Source organism: Crotalus tigris, unplaced genomic scaffold, assembly GCF_016545835.1.
Source record: "Crotalus tigris isolate CLP2741 ecotype Arizona unplaced genomic scaffold, ASM1654583v1 scf7180000017775.1145084777:2100578, whole genome shotgun sequence".
Taxonomy (NCBI): Eukaryota; Metazoa; Chordata; class Lepidosauria; order Squamata; family Viperidae; genus Crotalus; species Crotalus tigris.
The window spans coordinates 1,560,093-1,578,962 of record NW_024096626.1 but is presented as its reverse complement, the minus strand read 5'-3'; the positions used below and the strand labels follow the sequence as shown (position 1 = coordinate 1,578,962).

Below are 18,870 nucleotides of genomic sequence, written 5' to 3'. Positions count from 1 at the left end.
GAAAAAAAAACCCGGTCTCATGCACGGAGAGTCTGCACCGCCCACCTCCCCCTGTGCCTCTGCCTGCATGCTCAGCCCGCTAAACCTCATTTCTAGCCGGGTGATCGATTTAGCGAAGGGACGGGGGGGATGACGGGCGGTGCAGATTCCCTGTGTATGAGAAGTTGGTGAAGAAGGCAGGCAGTCAGCAGCCCCAGCGGCAAGAAGGGCTGCCGAAAAGAATGAAGTCTCTGTATGTGCCTGCCTTGCCCAAATAAGCCATGCTCTCCACGGCGCACTATAGCTGATCCAAGGCGCGGAGAGCATGGCTGACGGGTGAGTTTGTAGCAGGCACACACACAGATTCCGCTGTTTTCGGCGGCCCTTCTTGCCACTGGGGCTGCCGATTGCCTTCCTCCTCACGCACAAGAAGTTGGTGAAGGAAGAAGCAAGCGGCAGCCCCAGCGGCAAGAAGAGCCACTGAAAACAGCGGAGTCATGCGTGCCTGCTATGCGCTCATCCGTCACACACTGCTCTTTTCGGCAGTCCTTCTTGCTGCAGGGGCTGCCACTCACCTTCCTCCTTCGCCAGCTCCTCATTTACGGGGAATCTGCAGCAATCCCCCCCCCCCTGTGTCTTCGCTAAATCGATCACCCAGCTAGAATTCAGGGGTAGCAGGCTGAGCACGCAGGCAGAGACATGGGTGGAGGTGGGCAGTGCAGATTCCTGCTAGGCACCAGGCCGGCTTTGGTGGTGCCAATTTTGGCTAGACTGCTGCTGCGGCGCTTGTGGCTCGGCTTCTTGTTGATTGGCAGAGGCATCCCGGCTCCAAGCCCTCTGGATCAAGGAAAGTGTGGGCAAGTTGCTGCCAGGCTCCTCCTGGGTTTCCATAGGTCCCGGATTCAGGCTGCCGCAGAGCTGTGGCAAGGGTGGAGGTGCCTCCTGTTGGGTGCCAATTGCACCAGTGACTCCGATTGCTGCATGAGGCTCTGTGGCTCAGCGCACAATCAGCGCAATAAGCCTTACAGCTTCCTGCCACGAGTGGTGGAACCGGTGTGATCGGCACGACAATCCTCGCGACATGACAGGTGAATGCATAGCAGGCGTGCACACAGACTCCACTGTTTTCGACAGCGCTTCTGTGCCTGGCCGGCAGCCTCAGATCAGCTGCAGTGCGCTGTGGAGAGCATGGTGGACGTGGGGCAAGCGCGAGGTAGATGCGCACACGGACTCTGCTTTTTTCAAGTGCCATTTTAACAACTGGTTTGCCGAACTCAAGATACATTAGGTATCGGTTCTGCCGAGTGCTTTTTTTGTAAAAAAAAAAAAAAAGGTGCCAGAACTCAAACATGTCATACAACCCGCCTTGCCTACCCTACAAGGTTCCATCCAAAAAAAGTGCCAGCACTCCATTCTGGGCGTTCTATGAGAAAAAAAAGCTGGTGCGAACCAGCTAAATCCCACCACTGTTTATACAGTACTAGAAGTATATTTGAGAACCAGTTTGTTTAGTGATTAATGTTCTGGGATAAAAATCAAGAGACCATGTGTTCTAGTCCTGCCTTGGGCCCAAAGCCATCTGGGTGACCTTGGACAAGTCATATTCTCTCAATTCTAGACACAGGCAATGAAAAACCACTTCCATAAAAATTCAAGAAAACTGCAGGAATTTGTCCTGGCAGGTACCTTCCTCTCCAAAAGATACTTTCAGTGTACGATAAAAAAAGAGCAAGACTACTCTGAAAATATCTAGATTTGAAATTCTCTGCTTTGAAAGGCTGCTGAAGATGTTTAGATGTCTGTAAAACTTGGTTTACTTGTTATATGCTTTCTTTATTTTTCATTTTATTGTAAAAATGTCTGTACTGTATATTTATCATATGCAAAAGTCTTACAACCCAAATTGGCTTGCTATAATCTCTTGCAAAACCAAAGTTTTCCTTCTTGGCATTTATTCATGTTGAAATAAAATAATTGAAAATAAGATACAAATATCCTACAGTTGTAATATGGTACCATGTTTCTTATCAAGCCTACATAACTTTGTAATCTGCAGATATTTATTTTTAATTTATTGTTTATATTTAAGTGGCTGGTATGAACCATCTTCGAGAAAATGGAATAGTGCATCGTGACATCAAACCAGGCAATATCATGCGTGTTATAGGTGAAGATGGTCAATCAGTTTATAAGCTAACAGATTTTGGGGCTGCTAGGGAGTTGGATGATGATGAACAGTTTGTCTCTCTCTATGGAACAGAAGAATATTTGGTAAGTGCAATGTTTTTTCTTTTGCTAATGACTCCTAAATAGAAATTTTAATTTATTAAACAGATTTTAGTTTATTAAACAAACCATAATTATTGGTTTGAAATAATACTATGGTATAATAGATGATTCACAAACAACAAGCAAACCAAATTATATATCAGTTTTTAAAAGTCTGGGATCAAATCACACATCCTGAGTATCATATTTTAAAATGCACAGATCAATCAAAAAGGTGTTTTATACAAAATTTATCACAACTGAAACTCCAAACAAGCCTACCAAACATTCTACAAAAAAAGTATCCCATTAAAAAAATCTCCCTCATTTCATTTATGTAGAGAAGAAAATTAAAAATTAATGTGAACAAATTTATTTTAATTATTCCTCCTTTTGACAAGATAACTGCTGCTAAAGATATACACTGGTAACTTTGTTCATATTAGAGTTTGTTTTAGTTTAGAAAACGTCTTTCAGAGTAAGTTGGTGATTTTATATAACAGTCAGTAGCTTCTGTTTATGGCAAATCTTGTTTGCTTTATTTAATTTGTATTCTGCTATTAATTCATTTATGTGAAATAAAATACTCAAACCTGTAGAATTTCACCCAGTAGAATTTTATACTGTTTTACAGAAAATAGTATCTAGAAAGCTATGGCCTCTGGTGCTCTCTGTAATATATCCACAGAGTTTTTATATCGTATATTGTTTCCCTCTTTGTACCCAAGCATCCTGACATGTATGAGCGAGCAGTATTGCGGAAGGACCACCAAAAAAAGTATGGAGCAACAGTTGACCTGTGGAGCATTGGAGTGACTTTTTATCATGCTGCAACTGGAAGTCTACCATTTCGACCTTTTGAAGGGCCACGTAGAAATAAGGAAGTGATGTAGGTAATTCAGAAGAAATGTTCTGTCACCAACTACCAACTAAATTGTCTACATGAAATTTGAGAAAAAAGTAGACAATTTCTAGAAACATTTTCTTTGGGGATTCTATTACATTCTTGTATTCTTACAATATTAAGATAAGATAGATAAAATAACCTTTATTGTCATTTTTTTACTGAGGGCACACTGGCACACATTAAAAATGAATTTCTGTTGCATACATAACACACACACGCGCGCACACACACACACACACACACACAAACATATACAGAAAGTTTTTTTTGGACAGACCAGTCTGATTGATGCACCTTGGTATTTTGATTGCTATACTGCAGTTCTACTTATAATCACTTTTGCCTTGCAGCCCCCCCCCCAAACTAGGGGTGTTAAGCAGGCTCAAGTCGTTACTGCGATACATTACAAATCCAAATTTCTTTTTTGTTGACAAAGAGTTAAAGAATTAAATGGGAGACTAGAATAGCTATTTCAAGCTTATTTTGCTCTCATCAGCTAGCCCAGTGGTTCTCAACCTTTTTAATGTCGCGACCCCCAACCGGTCGTAATTCGAGGACTATCCAACCAGTCGTAAGTCGAGGACTACCCAACCGGTCGTAAGTCGAGGACTTTCACTGCCCGGGAGCGCCGCACATGTGTGGTGCCGCCCCCTGCGCCGGCCGAGGCGTAGCTGGCAAGCGGCAGAGACAGCGCAGGCCGACCACCAGCTGGGCCACCAGCTGGCCCAGCCCAAGGGAGGTAAGGCACTCGCCGGGCCCCACGCGTGCCAGCAACCCTCCCTGCGCCCGTCGGCCTCCCACCTCCCACCCCTGGCCCTTTTTTACTTACATTTTTAGTAGTTGCTCAGCAGGGAGGGGTGGAAGCTTCCAGGCAGCTCACCTTCGCTGCAGACAACTTGCAGCACCGTTTGCAGAATGGGACTTTTGGCAGGCTCAGCAGGGCAGAGACAGCCTGGACAATTCCTATTGGCTTTTGAAAGCCAATAGAATTAGATTCTATTCAAGAGAGTCTATTCTATTGGCTTTCAAAAGTCAATAGAATAAAAGGGAGTAGCACAGCTAAGGAAAAGGGGGAAAAAAATGGCAGACTGCGTTGTTTGGCGACCCCTGTGAAATGGTCGCCCAACCAAATGGGGTCCCAACCCACAGGTTGAGAACCACTGAGCTAGCCAGACCCTCTGTGGGATTTGAACCAGCATGCAGGCTGCCCTGGTTCGAATCCCATAGAGCAGCGGTTCTCAACCTGTGGGTCACGACCCTTTTGGGGGTTGAACGGCCCTTTCACAGGGGTCGCCTAAGACCATTGGATAACACATATTTCCAATGATCTTAGGAACCGAGACACTGCTCCGCATCCTTCTCCGCATGGCCTCCTCCACCATTTGCAGAGAGAGAGAGACAGAGAGGCACTTTCGCTTCCCTTCTATCTCTCTCTCAGGCAGACTTACCTCCTGCAGGGCTCCTGATTGGCCTTGCGCCCAGGTGCCCCACCCCCTGGGAGAAGCGCGGCCAGGGCCTCGTGGCCGTGGAGCCACCCAGGGAAGCCCCAGGATCCCTGCTGGGAGCGGCCCGCTGGAGGCTCCACTGAGCGGGCCAGCCCTCCCGCAAGCCGCGGCCAAGGGAGACCAGCCCCTGCAATCTCCAGCCAGCCCGACCATTGGACCCCCTGGCCAGGAAGGCACGCCGGAGTCCAGGCTGCCGGGAAGGAAGAAGGAGATTCAGCAAAGGTAGGAGAGGAGAGCAGCCTCCTGGGGCCCAGCGCTGGCAGCGGCTTCCTTGCCCTCCTCTTCCTCCTCCCCTTCTTCCTCCTGCTGCCCCCAAGGCGGCTCGGGCGGGCACTGGGGCGCTGCTTGCCTGGGGGAGAGCAGCTGGGCTGGCGGAGGGGCTGGCAGGGACCGTACGGCACCAGCCCCCACCGCGGCTCCATCGGATGGGCGGAGGATGAGGCCAGGCAGCGCGGAGTCCTGGCTGGGGCGGCGGCGGCGGTTTTCTCACCCTTCTCTCGTTCCTCCTGCTGCCCCCAAGGTGGCTCGGGTGGGCGCTGGGAGGAAGAGGGGTGCCTAGGGGGAGCAGCCGGGCTGGCGGGCTGCGTGGCACCAGCCCCCACTGCGGCTCCATTGATGGAGGTGGGGCGGCAGCCGGGGCGGGGGTGACGGGGACCCCTGACGATGCAGCAGTGGCCGCTGCAGCCACTGCCTCTCGTCCTGCTCCCCCTCCCTGCCCGTTCAGCTGAGGACGTGGTGGAGGCCGGGCCTGGGGCGGCGGGGACCCCCGACGATGCTGCCATAAGAGAGAGAGAGAGAAATAGAGGAAAGAGAGAGAAACAGGAAAAGAGAGAGGAAAGAGAGAGAGAAAGAGAAGGGGGGAAGAGAGAAAGAGAAAGGGAGGAAACAGAAAGAGAGGGAGAGAGAGAGAGAGGAAAGAGAAACGGGGAGAGGAAAGAAAAAGGAAAGGGAAAGAGGAAAAAGGGAGAGAGAAGAGAGAGGAAAGAGAAGGAGAGGAAAGAGAAACAGGAAAAGAAAGGAAAGAAAGAAAGGGAGGAAAGAGAGAAAGAGGAAAGAGAAACAGGAAAAGAAAGGAAAGAGAAAGAGAAAAGAGAGACAAAGGAAAGAAAGGGAGATTGGCGCTTTTCCAATCAGGCTGGGCGGAGCCAGCAGAGCGGCCTTCCTGCCCCCCCCCCCAGCCAGCTGGAAGTGGGGTTGGGGGTCACCACAACATGAGGAACTGTATTAAAGGGTCACAGCATTAGGAAGGTTGAGAGCCACTGCCATAGAGGGTATGGCTAGTTGATGAGAGCAAAATAAGCTCGAAATAGCTATTCTAGTCTTCCATTTAACTCTTTTTCAACAAAAAAGAAATTTGGATATACGTATACATATATATATACATATATATAAAATCTAAAACCACTTGATCTCTGGAACAAAAAACTTTTATTAATAATTAAGCTTTCGTCAAACCACTGTTGACATCAAAATGTGAGCTAGTATCTGGAGGCGCTTGTTCTTATAGCTGGTTAGATGTTAACAATCTAGTTGTCGAGCATGTCACAGGTCTACCCGCCCCTCGCTTTACCATAGTTAACTGTATCGATCCTGGTTCTGCTGCGCTGGCCGGCATCTGCTTTGGTTTTGCTGTTTTCCCTCCCGCCTGGCAGTCACGTCCATCCTGCAGTACGCTGCTATCTGGCATTGTTGCCGGATTACTCCTGTTGTCCCACCCGGCCATGCCATCTGCAAGCTGCGCAGCCGCACCAGTTGGTAGTTCTCCCGCTGTGTGCATGACACCAGTCACGTTGGTCTGCTGTCTTTCCCTTGATCTTGTGATGGGTCCCATTTGTACTTCCATATCTCCACTCATTGTGACACCCTACCATTCCATAGGTAAGGGACCCAGATCTTTTATCCTCCTACTCATCCGGAAGGGAGGTAGTTGACGGTTTGTTCTCTCTGATTCTCTGCGTGACTGTTCATGTTGTTTCAGCGCTTTATATAGATGACTGAGGCAAACAAATGATCCTCAGTTGGATCCTCATTTTTTACAAATGGAATTCTACTTACAAAATGTTTCCATTACAAGAATGAAAAATGGATCTGATTTTTACCGATTCCTTAGTCCCATATAAGCAGGTATGGAATGGAACAGGACATGATGTGGGGGCTGCAGATGAAAAAGAAATCGGTAGAGATTATCTCTTCCCTTCCTTTTAATGCAGAGCTCCCCAACCAATGGGCCACAGAACACTACCTGGCCATGGTCTCTTGGCCACCAGGCCACGTGAGTGGCTGGCTATGTGCACGCACTCACCCTTGTTGCACTGGGGGGCTAGCCAAGCCGCAAGCCTCTCGCCGGAGCTAGCCGAGCCAGAAGCCTGGTGCTGGTGCTAGCCGAGTTGTGAGCCGGCGCTAGCTGAGTCATGAGATTCTCGCCAGCGCTAGCCAAGCTGCAAGCCACACGCCAGCACTAGCCAAGCTGTGAGCCAGCGTACCAGCCCCATTTACGGAGTACGCATGCTCATGGCCCTTTTTGTGCGCGCACACACACACAGCACATTTGCATGTGTGCACATAGCACATAAAGGTGCCTGCCCCTCCCCAGAAAGGTTGGGGACCCCTGTTTTAATGGATCTCTGTGCACATTATAAATAGAAAGATCTCTATCATTACTGGCTATAATCCACTATGGAAGGGCTTTTCAACCTTTTCACCCATTGTACCACTTTTAGGATATGGCAACATCCGAGTACCACCAGTCACCTAGCAAGGTGTCAAAAACTTGATGACCAAAAAAAAAAGGAAAAAAGTAATAAAGTACAGGTAGTCCTCGACTTACAACAGTTCGCTTAGTGACTGTTCGAAGTTACAGTGGCACTGAAAAAAGTGCTTCCCAAGCCACAGCCGAGCAAGACACCTGCCTGCCCGCCCGGCCGCGCTCTTCCTCCTGTCCGAGGTTTCCATTGTTGTGAGCATTTCTGTTGATTTGCAGCGGGGGTGGGGGGGGTTTGGTTTTTATTCCCATCTGCTGGGACACTGTGACTGTCATAAATATGAATCAGTTGCCAAATATCTGAATGTAAATCACAAGACCCTGGAGATGCTGCAACATTCCAGCTGATCACTGCTTCTTCTGGGCTCAGCAGAAGCACCAGGATCAATCCTGCTTTCCAGCTGATTGGTGCTTCTTCTGGGCTCAGCAGAAGCACCAGGATCAGCACCAAGCTCCAGCTGGAGCCTGGCGCTGATCCTGATGCTTCCACTGCGTTCTGACAGTCCTGAAGAATCGCTGATCAGCTGGAAAGCAGCACTGATCCTGGCGCTTCCACTGAGCCCTTACAGCCCTGCACCTCCAGCCATCTCTCGCTCAGGCTTGTGCGGTGCTGCCACCAGTTCAGCTCATTCCCCTCCCCCGCTACCACATTTCTAGGATAGTCGCGTACCACCTGCCAGGTGCCAATGTACCAGAGGTGGTACCCGTACCACTGGTTGAAAAGCCCTGCACTATAGAAACATTATTGCCATTGTAATGTCTCATAGATACCTGTTTCACTATCTGTATATATAAATCTGTTGAAAAAATTAACTTTTAAAAGCTTTTTTAATTTTCAAGAAAAACACTTAATTCAAATTTTTAATGGTTCCAAATTTATACAGTTAAAAACTGTTTCCTGTTATAGTTGGTAAATGGTTCAATAACAATTAAAATGTCACTTCTTTAGAAATGTAATTAGTTGTTCTGAATTAGAAAGCTGCCTAAAATTGCTTTGTAATTCACATTACTATTACATACTTTGATTATAGAGTATGTTTGCTGATTATGGTATTTCTTATATCTCAAAGGTATAAAATTATAACTGGAAAACCTTCTGGTGCAATATCTGGAGTACAGAAAGCAGAAAATGGTCCCATTGAATGGAGTCGTGATATGCCTGTTTCCTGTAGTCTTTCTAAGTAAGTTTTGTCAAACCATTGATTTGCTTACATAATTTAATGTTGATTCCTATGTCTCATAAGATAATAATAATAATAATAATAATAATAATAATAATAATAATAATAATAATAATAATAATAATAGTGGGCACTACCTTGACGTGGTTGTGGGGCTTGTGTACTCTGAGGAAGATGAGAGCTATGCTAGAGGTTCAACCATACTGGACAGGTCTCATCAGAGGAGTCAGACAAAGAGTGTCTCTCCCATAAAAAATATGGTGAGACGTAAATTTCAGAATGCCATACCGGCTCGGACGTCGCCCGGGTTAACAAGGTCCGCACTAGATATTGGAGTTCCTGGATATCTGGTGAAAAATGGGTTACAGGACTCAGGACTGTTGGCTGAGCAACCAGGGCCAGCAGCTGCAGAACTACTGGAAGAAAAGGTGTTTACCCGTCGCAGATACACAGTGATGGAAAACAAAGAAATAATGATCTGTTACTACAGATCAAGTCCAACAAGAAGAGGATATCTAAAACGAATGCACCAGTTCTGGAAAGAACAACATCCAGAATCAGAAATAACAGAACAGAGACTAGCAGATCAACGCCGATTTATAACACGAAATAAAATATTCACAGAAACAGAATTGGACGAACTGCAAAGGTTTACCCAGGGCAAAGAAATCAAAGCCTTACCAGAAGTAATTCAGAATGTAGAGGCAAACCAGGGGGAGTTGGCAGTGAAGGAATCTAGCAGAGATATACAACTGTTCTCATTTGGAAACCAGGCACCTCTACCTCAGGAAGAACAAAACCCTCTAACTAAAGAAATAAAAGAATTGAAACAAAGAATAACTGAGCATCTAGAACAGCACAAAAACAACAGAATAAGGCTACCTGCATTGAAGCTTGTTCCAAAGAAACAGCTAGCACAAGCATTAAAAGATGCAAATATTGCAATATCAAGTATAAGCACCAATTCATTGCAAGAAACAAACCAACTAATGTACAGCACAGCTGCAGTTATAACAGAATACCTGGGATGCAAAATCAACAAAGAAGAAAAACAAACAAACAGTGCACCAGAAAAATGGAAGGTTAGACTAGAAAATAAGATCAGCAAGTTAAGATCACATGCAAGCAAGCTAGAACAGATGAAAGAAAAGAAGCTGAAGAACAAGAAGACCAAAGAATACCTAATCAAGAAATACCACTTAGAAACAAGGAAGATCAAGGAAGCACTGGAAATAATAAAGCAACAAATAACAGCTATAGCCAGGAAAATCAGTAGATATGAAGCTCGAATTGCAAACTATAGGCAGAACCTCCAATTTCAATCCAATCAGAAACGTTTCTACCAATCCATCAATGGAGAAACTGCAAAGAATCAGTCAGTACCTGACAAGGAAGAAACAGTGCAGTTCTGGAAGCAGATATGGGATAACCCAAAGAAATACAACAAGGATGCGGCTTGGTTAAAAGAGGTGGATGCAAATAAAACAGAAGTTGAAATGAAAGAACTAGTAATAACAACAAAAATGGTAGAAAAAAGAGCAAAGAAAATCAAAAATTGGTCAGCACCAGGTGAAGATGAACTGCATGGGTTTTGGTTGAAACATCTAACTGTTATACACCCACTCATTGCCAAACAGTTCAACAATATACTACAAGGAGGAGAAATTGAAAAGTGGCTAACAACTGGGAAAACCTACCTAATAATGAAAAATCCAGCAAAAGGGGCAACACCAGGTAACTACAGGCCAATTACCTGCTTACCAACAACTTTCAAATTACTAACTGGTGTAGTAGCTGATGCAGTACAACAGCATCTAGTTGAAAACAATCTCTTTCCACCTGAGCAGAAAGGAAACCGCCCCAATAGCAGAGGAACAAAAGATCAACTCCTAATAGACAAAATGATCTTGGAAAACTGCAAGAGAAGGAAGACCAACCTGAATGTGGCATGGATTGACTACAAAAAGGCATTTGACTCTCTGCCACATGATTGGATAATAAAGTGCCTAGAAATAACAGGAGTCAGTAGAAACATCAGAAAATTTGTGCAAAGATCGATGGCACAATGGAAGACACAGTTGCAGATCAATGGTGAGAGGCTGGGAGAGGTTAATATCAAGAGAGGAATATTTCAAGGAGATTCATTATCACCATTACTATTTGTTATTGCACTGTTTCCTCTGTCAACAATACTGAATAACTCAGGACATGGCTATCAAACATCAAAAACATCTGCCAGACTATCCCACCTCCTTTATATGGATGATCTGAAGCTGTATGGAAAAACATCATCTGAAATAGAATCGCTGCTCAACACTGTCCGTATATATAGCCAAGATATTGTAATGGAGTTTGGCTTGGACAAATGTGCCACACTTACTATCAAACAAGGAAAAATATGAAAACTGAAGGAATCAAGATGCCCCACGAAAATAACATTAAGAGTCTGGATGAGGAAGAGTACTACAAATACTTGGGTATCCTTCAAGCTGACAACATCAAGCACACTGAAGTCAAGAAAAAGATTAGAGGTGAATACATCAAGAGAGTGAAGAAGATCTTAAAATCCAAACTCAATGGAGGAAATACCATAAAGGCAATCAACACCTGGGCAATCCCAGTCATTAGGTACACAGCTGGAATAGTGGACTGGACTCAAGCAGAACTAAAAGCAATGGATAGGCAGACCAGAAAAATAATGACAATGAATCATGCCCTTCATCCACGCAGTGACATTGATAGACTTTATCTACCAAGGCAAATAGGTGGGCGTGGAATGCTACAAGTACATCAGATGGTTGAAGAAGAAAAAATGGCTTTGGAAGAATATCTGAAGAACAATGATGAAGATGCACTGAAATTAGTATATCAGGAAGGCTTACTAACTACTGGAGAGACCAAACTGGCCTACAAGAAAGACCAAATGAAGAACAGAATAGAGGCATGGGAAGACAAAGCACTACATGGCCAATACATGAAAAAAATAGCTGGGAAAGCAGATAACAATAAAACCTGGCAATGGCTAAGAGCAGGAAAATTGAAGAAAGAGACCGAGGGACTAATTCTGGCTGCACAAGACCAAGCCTTAAGGACAAATGCATACAAAGTCAAAATTGAGAAGACAGCAACAGACAGTAAGTGCCGCCTATGCAAAGAAGCTGAAGAAACAGTGGACCACTTGGTAAGCTGTTGCAAGAAGATTGCACAGACTGATTACAAGCAGCGGCATGACAAAGTAGCAACAATGGTGCATTGGAAGATCTGCAAAAAATATCATTTGCCTGTAAGCAAAAACTGGTGGGATCATAAAATAGAGAAAGTCATAGAAAATGATAAAATTAAACTGCTCTGGGACTTCAGAATTCAAACAGACAAGCACCTGCAACATAACACCCCAGACTTAACAATTGTCGATAAGAAAGACAAAAAAGTCTGGATAGTGGACGTGGCAGTGCCTGGAGATAGCAGAATAGAAGAGAAAGAACTGGAGAAGATAACAAAATACAAAGACCTACAAATAGAAATAGAAAGACTGTGGCAAAAGCAAGCAAGGGTAGTACCAATAGTCATAGGCTCCTTGGGTGCAATCCCAAAACAACTGGAGCACCACTTGAACACCATTGGCATTGACAAATTCGCTATTAGTCAATTGCAAAAGGCGGCCTTATTAGGAACTGCTTCCATCCTGCGACGATATCTGTAATACCATCAAACATCCACATCTGCCTATCCCAGGTCCTGGGTAAGGACTCGATAGGTAGACAAAATGCCAAATCCAGTCTGAACATCTGGCTGACTGTGCGATGATCGATAATAATAATAATAATAGACGAGAAAGAAATGGAGAAGATAACAAAATACAAAAACCTACAAATAGAAATAGAAAGACTGTGGCAAAAGCAAGCAAGGGTAGTACCAATAGTCATAGGCTCCTTGGGTGCAATCCCAAAACAACTGGAGCACCACTTGAACACCATTGGCATTGACAAATTCGCTATTAGTCAATTGCAAAAGGCGGCCTTATTAGGAACTGCTTCCATCCTGCGACGATATCTGTAATACCATCAAACATCCACATCTGCCTATCCCAGGTCCTGGGTAAGGACTCGATAGGTAGACAAAATGCCAAATCCAGTCTGAACATGTGGCTGACTGTGCGATGATCCAAAATAATAATAATAATAATAAAGTTGGAAGAGACCGAGGTCATCTAGTCCAACCCCCTGCTCAGGCAGGAAACACTATACCAGGGCTTTTCAACCTTTTCACTCATTGTACCACTTTTAGTATATGGCAACATCCGAGTACCACCAGTCACCTAGCAAGGTGTCAAAAACTTGATGACCAAAAAAAAAAGAAAAGAAAAAAGTGATAAAGTACAGGTAGTCCTCCACTTACAACAGTTCACTTAGTGACTGTTCAAAGTTGCAGTGGCACTGAAAAAATGCCCCCCAAGCCACAGCCGAGCAAGACATCTGCCTGCCCGCCCGGCCGCGCTCTTCCTCCTGTCTGAGGTTTCCATTGTTGTGAGCATTTCTGTTGAGGATTGGCAGCGGGGATTGGGTGGGGGGGGTGTTTGGTTCCCCCCCCCATCTACGGCAGGTTTTGGTCACTTCACATGACCCTGGGACACTGTGACCGTCATAAATATGAATCATTTGCCAAGCATCTGAATGTAAATCACAAGACCCTGGAGAGGCTGCAACATTCCAGCTGATCGGCGCTTTTCCTGGGCTCAGCGGAAGTGCCAGGATCAGTGCTGCTTTCCAGCTGATTAGCGCTTCTTCTGGGCTCAGCAGAAACAACAGGATCAGTGCTGCTTTCCAGCTGATCGGCACTTCTTCTGGGCTCAGCAGAAGCGCCAGGATCAGTGCTGCTTTCCAGCTGATTGGCACTTCTTCTGGGTTCAACAGAAGCGCCAGGATCAGCGCTGAGCTCCAGCTAGAGCCTGGCGCTGATCCTGGCGCTTCCGCTGAGCCCTGACAGTCCTGCAGCTCCAGCCATCTCTTGTTCAAGCTTGTGCGGTGCTGCCACTGGTTCAGCTCATTCCCCTCCCCTGCTACCACTTTCCTAGGATGGTCGCGTACCACCTGCCAGGTGCCAATGTACCACAGGTGGTACCCGTACCACTGGTTGAAAAGCCCTGCCTTATACCATTTCAGACAAATGGCTGTCCAGTCTCATCTTAAAAACTTCCAGTGTTGGAGCATTCACCCTTCTGGAGGCAGGTTGTTCCACTGGTTAATTGTTCAAACTGTCAGGAAGTTGCTTCTCTCCTTGATTAGTTTCCATCCGTTGCTTGTTGTCCTGCCTTCAGGCACTTTGGAAAATAGCTTCACTCCCTCTTCTTTGTGGCAGCCCCTGAGATATTGGAACACTGCTATCATGTCCCCCCTCGTCCTTCTCTTCATTAAACTAGACATACCCAGTTCCAGCAGCCGTTTCTTATATGTTTTAGCCTTCAATCCCCTAATAATCTTTGTTGCTCTTCTCTGTACTCTTTCTAGAGTCTCAACATCTTTTTTACATCGTGGTGACCAAAACTGGATGCAGTATTCCAAGTGTGGCCTTACCAAGGCATTGTAAAGTGGTATTAATACTTCACGTGAACTTGATTCTATCCCTCTGTTAATGCAGCCTAGCACTGTGTTGGCCTTTTTGGCAGCTGCAGCAAACTGTTGGCTCATATTTAAGTGATTGTCCACTAGGATTTCGAGGTCCCTCTTACAGTTACTACTATTGAGCAAGGTACCCCCTATACTATACCTGTACATTTGGTTTTTCTTGCCTAAATGTAGAACCTTACTTTTTTCACCATTGCATTTCATTTTGTTAGATAGCGCCCAGTGTTCAAGTCTGTCCAGATCCTCCTGTACCTTAAGCCTATCTTCTGGAGTATTGGCTATTCCTACCAGTTTGGTTGCAAATTTGATGATTTCCCCATTTATCCCCTTGTCCCAATTGTTGATGAAGATGTTGAAGAGCACTGGGCTCAGGACAGAGCCCCGGGGCACCCCACTAAATACTTCTCTCCATATAGATGCGGTTCTATTGAGGACCACACGCTGAGTACAGCCGGTCAGTCAGCTACGGATCCATCTGGTGGTGATGCTATCTTACCCACATTTTTCTATCTTATCAAGTAGTAGGCTGTGATCTACTTTATCAAATGTTTTACTGAAGTCCAAGTATCCACAGCATTCCTCTGATCCACTAATTTTGTCACTTGGTCAAAGAATCCAATAAGATTTGTCTGGCATGATCTGTTTTTGACAAACCCATGTTGGCTTTTAGTAATGACTTTGTTTGCCTCTAGGTGTTCGCTGATTCGTTGTTTGATTATCTTTTCTAGAATCTTCCCCGGTATTGAGGTCAGACTGATAGGTCTGTAATTTCCTGGGTCCATTTTTTCCCCTTTTTTGAAGATGGGAACTACATCAGCTCTTTTCCAGTCCTCTGGTAGTTCCCCAGTGCTCCAGGATCTTTGAAAAATATAGTTCAATAGTTCTGAGATCACATCTGCCAGTTCCTTGAGAACCTTGGGGTATAATCCATCTGGTCCTGGTGATTTGACCTCGTCTAGTCTGGACAGGTGCTCACTTACCATTTTCTTGTCTATCTTAACTTGTGTTTCTATTCTGTTTTTTATGGCACTATTTTTGGTAGGTTGGTCTGTTTTTTCCCTTTGTGTATAGACAGATGCAAAAAACGAGTTAAATAGTTCTGCTTTCTCCCTGTTGCTTGTCACCTTCTTGCCACTTTCACCCATTAATGGACCAATCATTTCCTTCACTTTTTTCTTGTTTTTTACATGTTGAAAGAAGCTTTTTTTGTTATTTTTGACTTTGGTCACAAGCCTTAGTTCATTTTGAGCCTTGGCTTTCCTCACTTCATCTTTGCACGCTCGGGCTATTTGCTGATATTCTGACTTAGTTATGTGCCCCTCTTTCCACTTTCTATACTTGTCCTTTTTATCTTTCAATTGATCAGAGAGTTCTTTATGCTGGTTTCTTTTGAGAGCTGTTATTTTTCCTCTTTGTTGGTATTGTGCTAGACTGGGCTTTTATTATCTCACTTTTCAAAATTTCCCAAGCTTTCTTGAATTGTTTTCCCCTTGAGGATTCTCATCCATGGAATCCTTCCCAAGCCCTCTCTAAGTTTATTGAAATTAGCTCTCTTAAAGTCCAAGACTCTAGTTTGACTGTGTTCTATTGCTTGTGCTTCCATAATGCTGAATTCCAATATTGCATGATCACTTCCTCCCAAGGTTCCTGTGGCTTCAACACCTATTATTTCATCTCTGTTAGTGAGAATTAGATCCAAAATGACTAATCCCCTAGTTCCCTTCTCTACTTTTTGGGAGACAAAGTTGTCTGCTAGGTTTGCAAGGAATCTGATTGATCTTCCACTTGGTGCAGAGTTTGTCTCCCAGTTGATGTCAGGATAGTTAAACTCCCCCATTACTATGTGCTTCCTACATACTTTAGTTAGCTGACTAGCAAATCTCATGTGAATCTGAAAAAAATCTTGTGTGATTTTAGCAGTTTGGGGAATAGATAATGCACAGGATTTGAAATGACTGAGAATCCTTTCTTTGAGTAATCCGCATTGCTGAGTTATAAGTGGAAAATAAAATTCTAGTTTGTAGTACGACTTAATTGTATTGCTTGAATATAAAAAAGTCTTTGCATGATAATATTTTATTAATTTATATTTATTATTGCAATTTATGTGCTCATAATTCCAGGAAGACTTTCTGAGCATTTGAGTAGAATGCTCAGGTATAGATTACTATGACTTCCAACCATTCATTTAGTGACCGTTTGAAGTTACAGCGGCACTGAAAAAAGTGACTTATGACCATTTTTCACACTTAAGACTCATGATCACATGATCAAAATTTGGACACTTGGCAACTGGCATATATTTATGACAGTTGCAGTGTGCCGAGGTCATGTAATCAACTTTTGCAACCTTTTGACAAGCAAAATCAGTGGGGAAGCCAGATTCACTTATTACCTGTGTTACTAACTTATCAACTGCAGTGATTCACTTAACAACTAGCAAGAAAGCTTGTAAAATGGGGCAAAATTTACTTAACTGTCTCGCTTAGCAACTGAAATTTTGGGCTCAATTATGGTCGTAAATTAAGGACTACTTATATAATAAAAAATAGTATATTTAAGTTTGGCTGAAACAGAAAGAATGCCATCATACTTTATCCAATATAATATTTGTTTTCTATGTAACCTTTTAGGGGATTGCAGGTGCTGCTTACACCTGTCCTTGCGAATATTCTTGAAGCGGATCAAGAAAAGTGTTGGGGATTTGATCAGTTTTTTGCAGAGACGAGTGACATACTTCATCGGATAATTATTCATGTCTTCTCTCTTCAACAAATGACTGCACACAAAATTTATATTCACAATCATAATAAGTAAGTGTTTCTATAATTTATTTTCATAAGTCAACTAGGTCTATGATTTGTTTGCCTTTAAATAGATTTTTTCCCCTCTTACCTCTGGCTGTTTTAATGGATTGAGAGTTCTTTCTTACATGTGTTTTTCCCCCCTTTTAACAGTACTACCGTATTTAATGAACTTGTCTACAAACAGACGAAAATACCTTCACACAATCAAGAATTGGTATATGAAGGCCGGCGTTTAGTACTAGAACCTAGCAGACTGGCACAAGTTTTCCCTAAAGCCACAGAGGAAAATCCTATAATTGTAGTAAGCAGAGAAGCTGTAAACGTCATAGGATTACTTTATGAAGAAAGTATGATGGAATTCTTATTTTTTATTAAAACTTAAGCATTAACATATTTTAGTTTTATTAAATGTGTAACTCTTAAAAGCTATACTATTTTATATATGACTGTAGCAATTATTATTTAAATAATAATAAAATAAGACTTTTTTTTTTTACTGTTGTATCCCAATATATTGCATCAATGTATTCTTAAGTAATAGCCACATCCAATCCTATCTAACTTTTATTGAGATAAGTCAGAGTCCACTCAGGCCCATCTGATGTGGGCAAAATTTTAATTCAAGTTTATTTGGAATGTATCCTAACTCAAAATTCTATTTTATTTATAGGATTACATGTGTAATCAAAATTACACATTTTTCACTGTAAATTAATTATTGAAATAGCAATGAGTTTTTCATTTCATTTGAGAAATTGTGTAGTTCTGAATTGGTACAATGTTCCATCTTCATACATTTCAAAAAGGATTCTTAATATTTATTTTGCTTTATGGTACAATTCAGAAAATTTTTAAAATAAAAAATAAACAGTTCTGAAAATACAGCACAATGCTACAGTAAAAAGCAGAAATTACATAAAATAAGCAAAAGGGGCATTATTTGTGATCAAAATGGCAAGAAGGTAAGTGCTGTCTTCTGATCAAGCCCTATTCCTCTAGTACAGGGATGGCGAACCTTTTAGAGACCGAGTGCCCAAACTGCAACCCAAAACCCACTTATACATGATCGGGTGCTGGGTGGGTATGGCCCATTGGGTGGGCGTGGTTGTGGGGGTAACATCAGACTGGGTGGGACTAAAAAGTTCAATCAATCAATTCCAACTTTGCAAGATCTTTTTTTCCCCGCGAGAAGTTGAAATTGACTGACTGATTGAACTTTTATTTTGGGTACACAGCGGCGGAGGCATAAAGCAAAAAGGTTTTATAAAACCCAGCTGAAGTCCTAGGATTGGGGTGATGGCGCACGTGCCCACAGAGGGCTCTGAGTGCCGCCTCTGGCACCTGTGCCATAGGTTCGGCACCACTGTTTTAGTATCTCAGTTCTGTTACATATATATACAAAAGTGATAGCATATGCTTTGTGACACTGTACCTTCCATCTTACAAATTTTGACAGATACAATATCCTGAGGCAACTCCTTACCACACATTCAATTTGAAATGTAACAGTATTACTTAATAGAATGTAAATGAACTTTACAAATAAGGTAGAACTTATAATAATAGGGACATTTCTGTTGACAAAGAAATGGCTTTTCACCATAAGATTTTCTTTAACAAATTACATAGTTATAAGAGGATTAGTTAGAAAAATATATTCTACTTATAATGAATTCATTCTTTCCCCAAATCACTCTGACTGTAATTTTTAATTTTCTTTTTTAACCTTCTGTCCTATTGCAGTTTTGCTTCCTAAGGTTCATCAACGTTATGACTTGGATAGTGATGCAAGTATGGCGAAAGTAAGTATCTCAATTAATTATAATTACATGTATAAG

General features: G+C 43.3%; 1 protein-coding gene across 8 annotated transcripts in view; it reads left to right on the top strand.

The window, feature by feature from the left end:
- TBK1 (TANK binding kinase 1) overlaps window positions 1-18,870 on the top strand; it is a 192,797-nt gene that overhangs the window by 9,535 nt on the left and 164,392 nt on the right. For all 8 annotated transcript variants that reach the window (XR_005556528.1, XR_005556525.1, XR_005556526.1 and 5 more), the window contains 6 exons: window positions 2,069-2,250; window positions 2,976-3,136; window positions 8,491-8,601; window positions 16,859-17,038; window positions 17,183-17,379; window positions 18,776-18,834. Coding sequence is in view for 2 of the 8 variants with exons in the window: in XM_039342197.1 (XP_039198131.1) it covers window positions 2,069-2,250; window positions 2,976-3,136; window positions 8,491-8,601; window positions 16,859-17,038; window positions 17,183-17,379; window positions 18,776-18,834 (890 nt within the window). In the remaining 6 variants the exon portion in view is untranslated. The remainder of the gene's footprint in view (window positions 1-2,068; window positions 2,251-2,975; window positions 3,137-8,490; window positions 8,602-16,858; window positions 17,039-17,182; window positions 17,380-18,775; window positions 18,835-18,870) is intronic.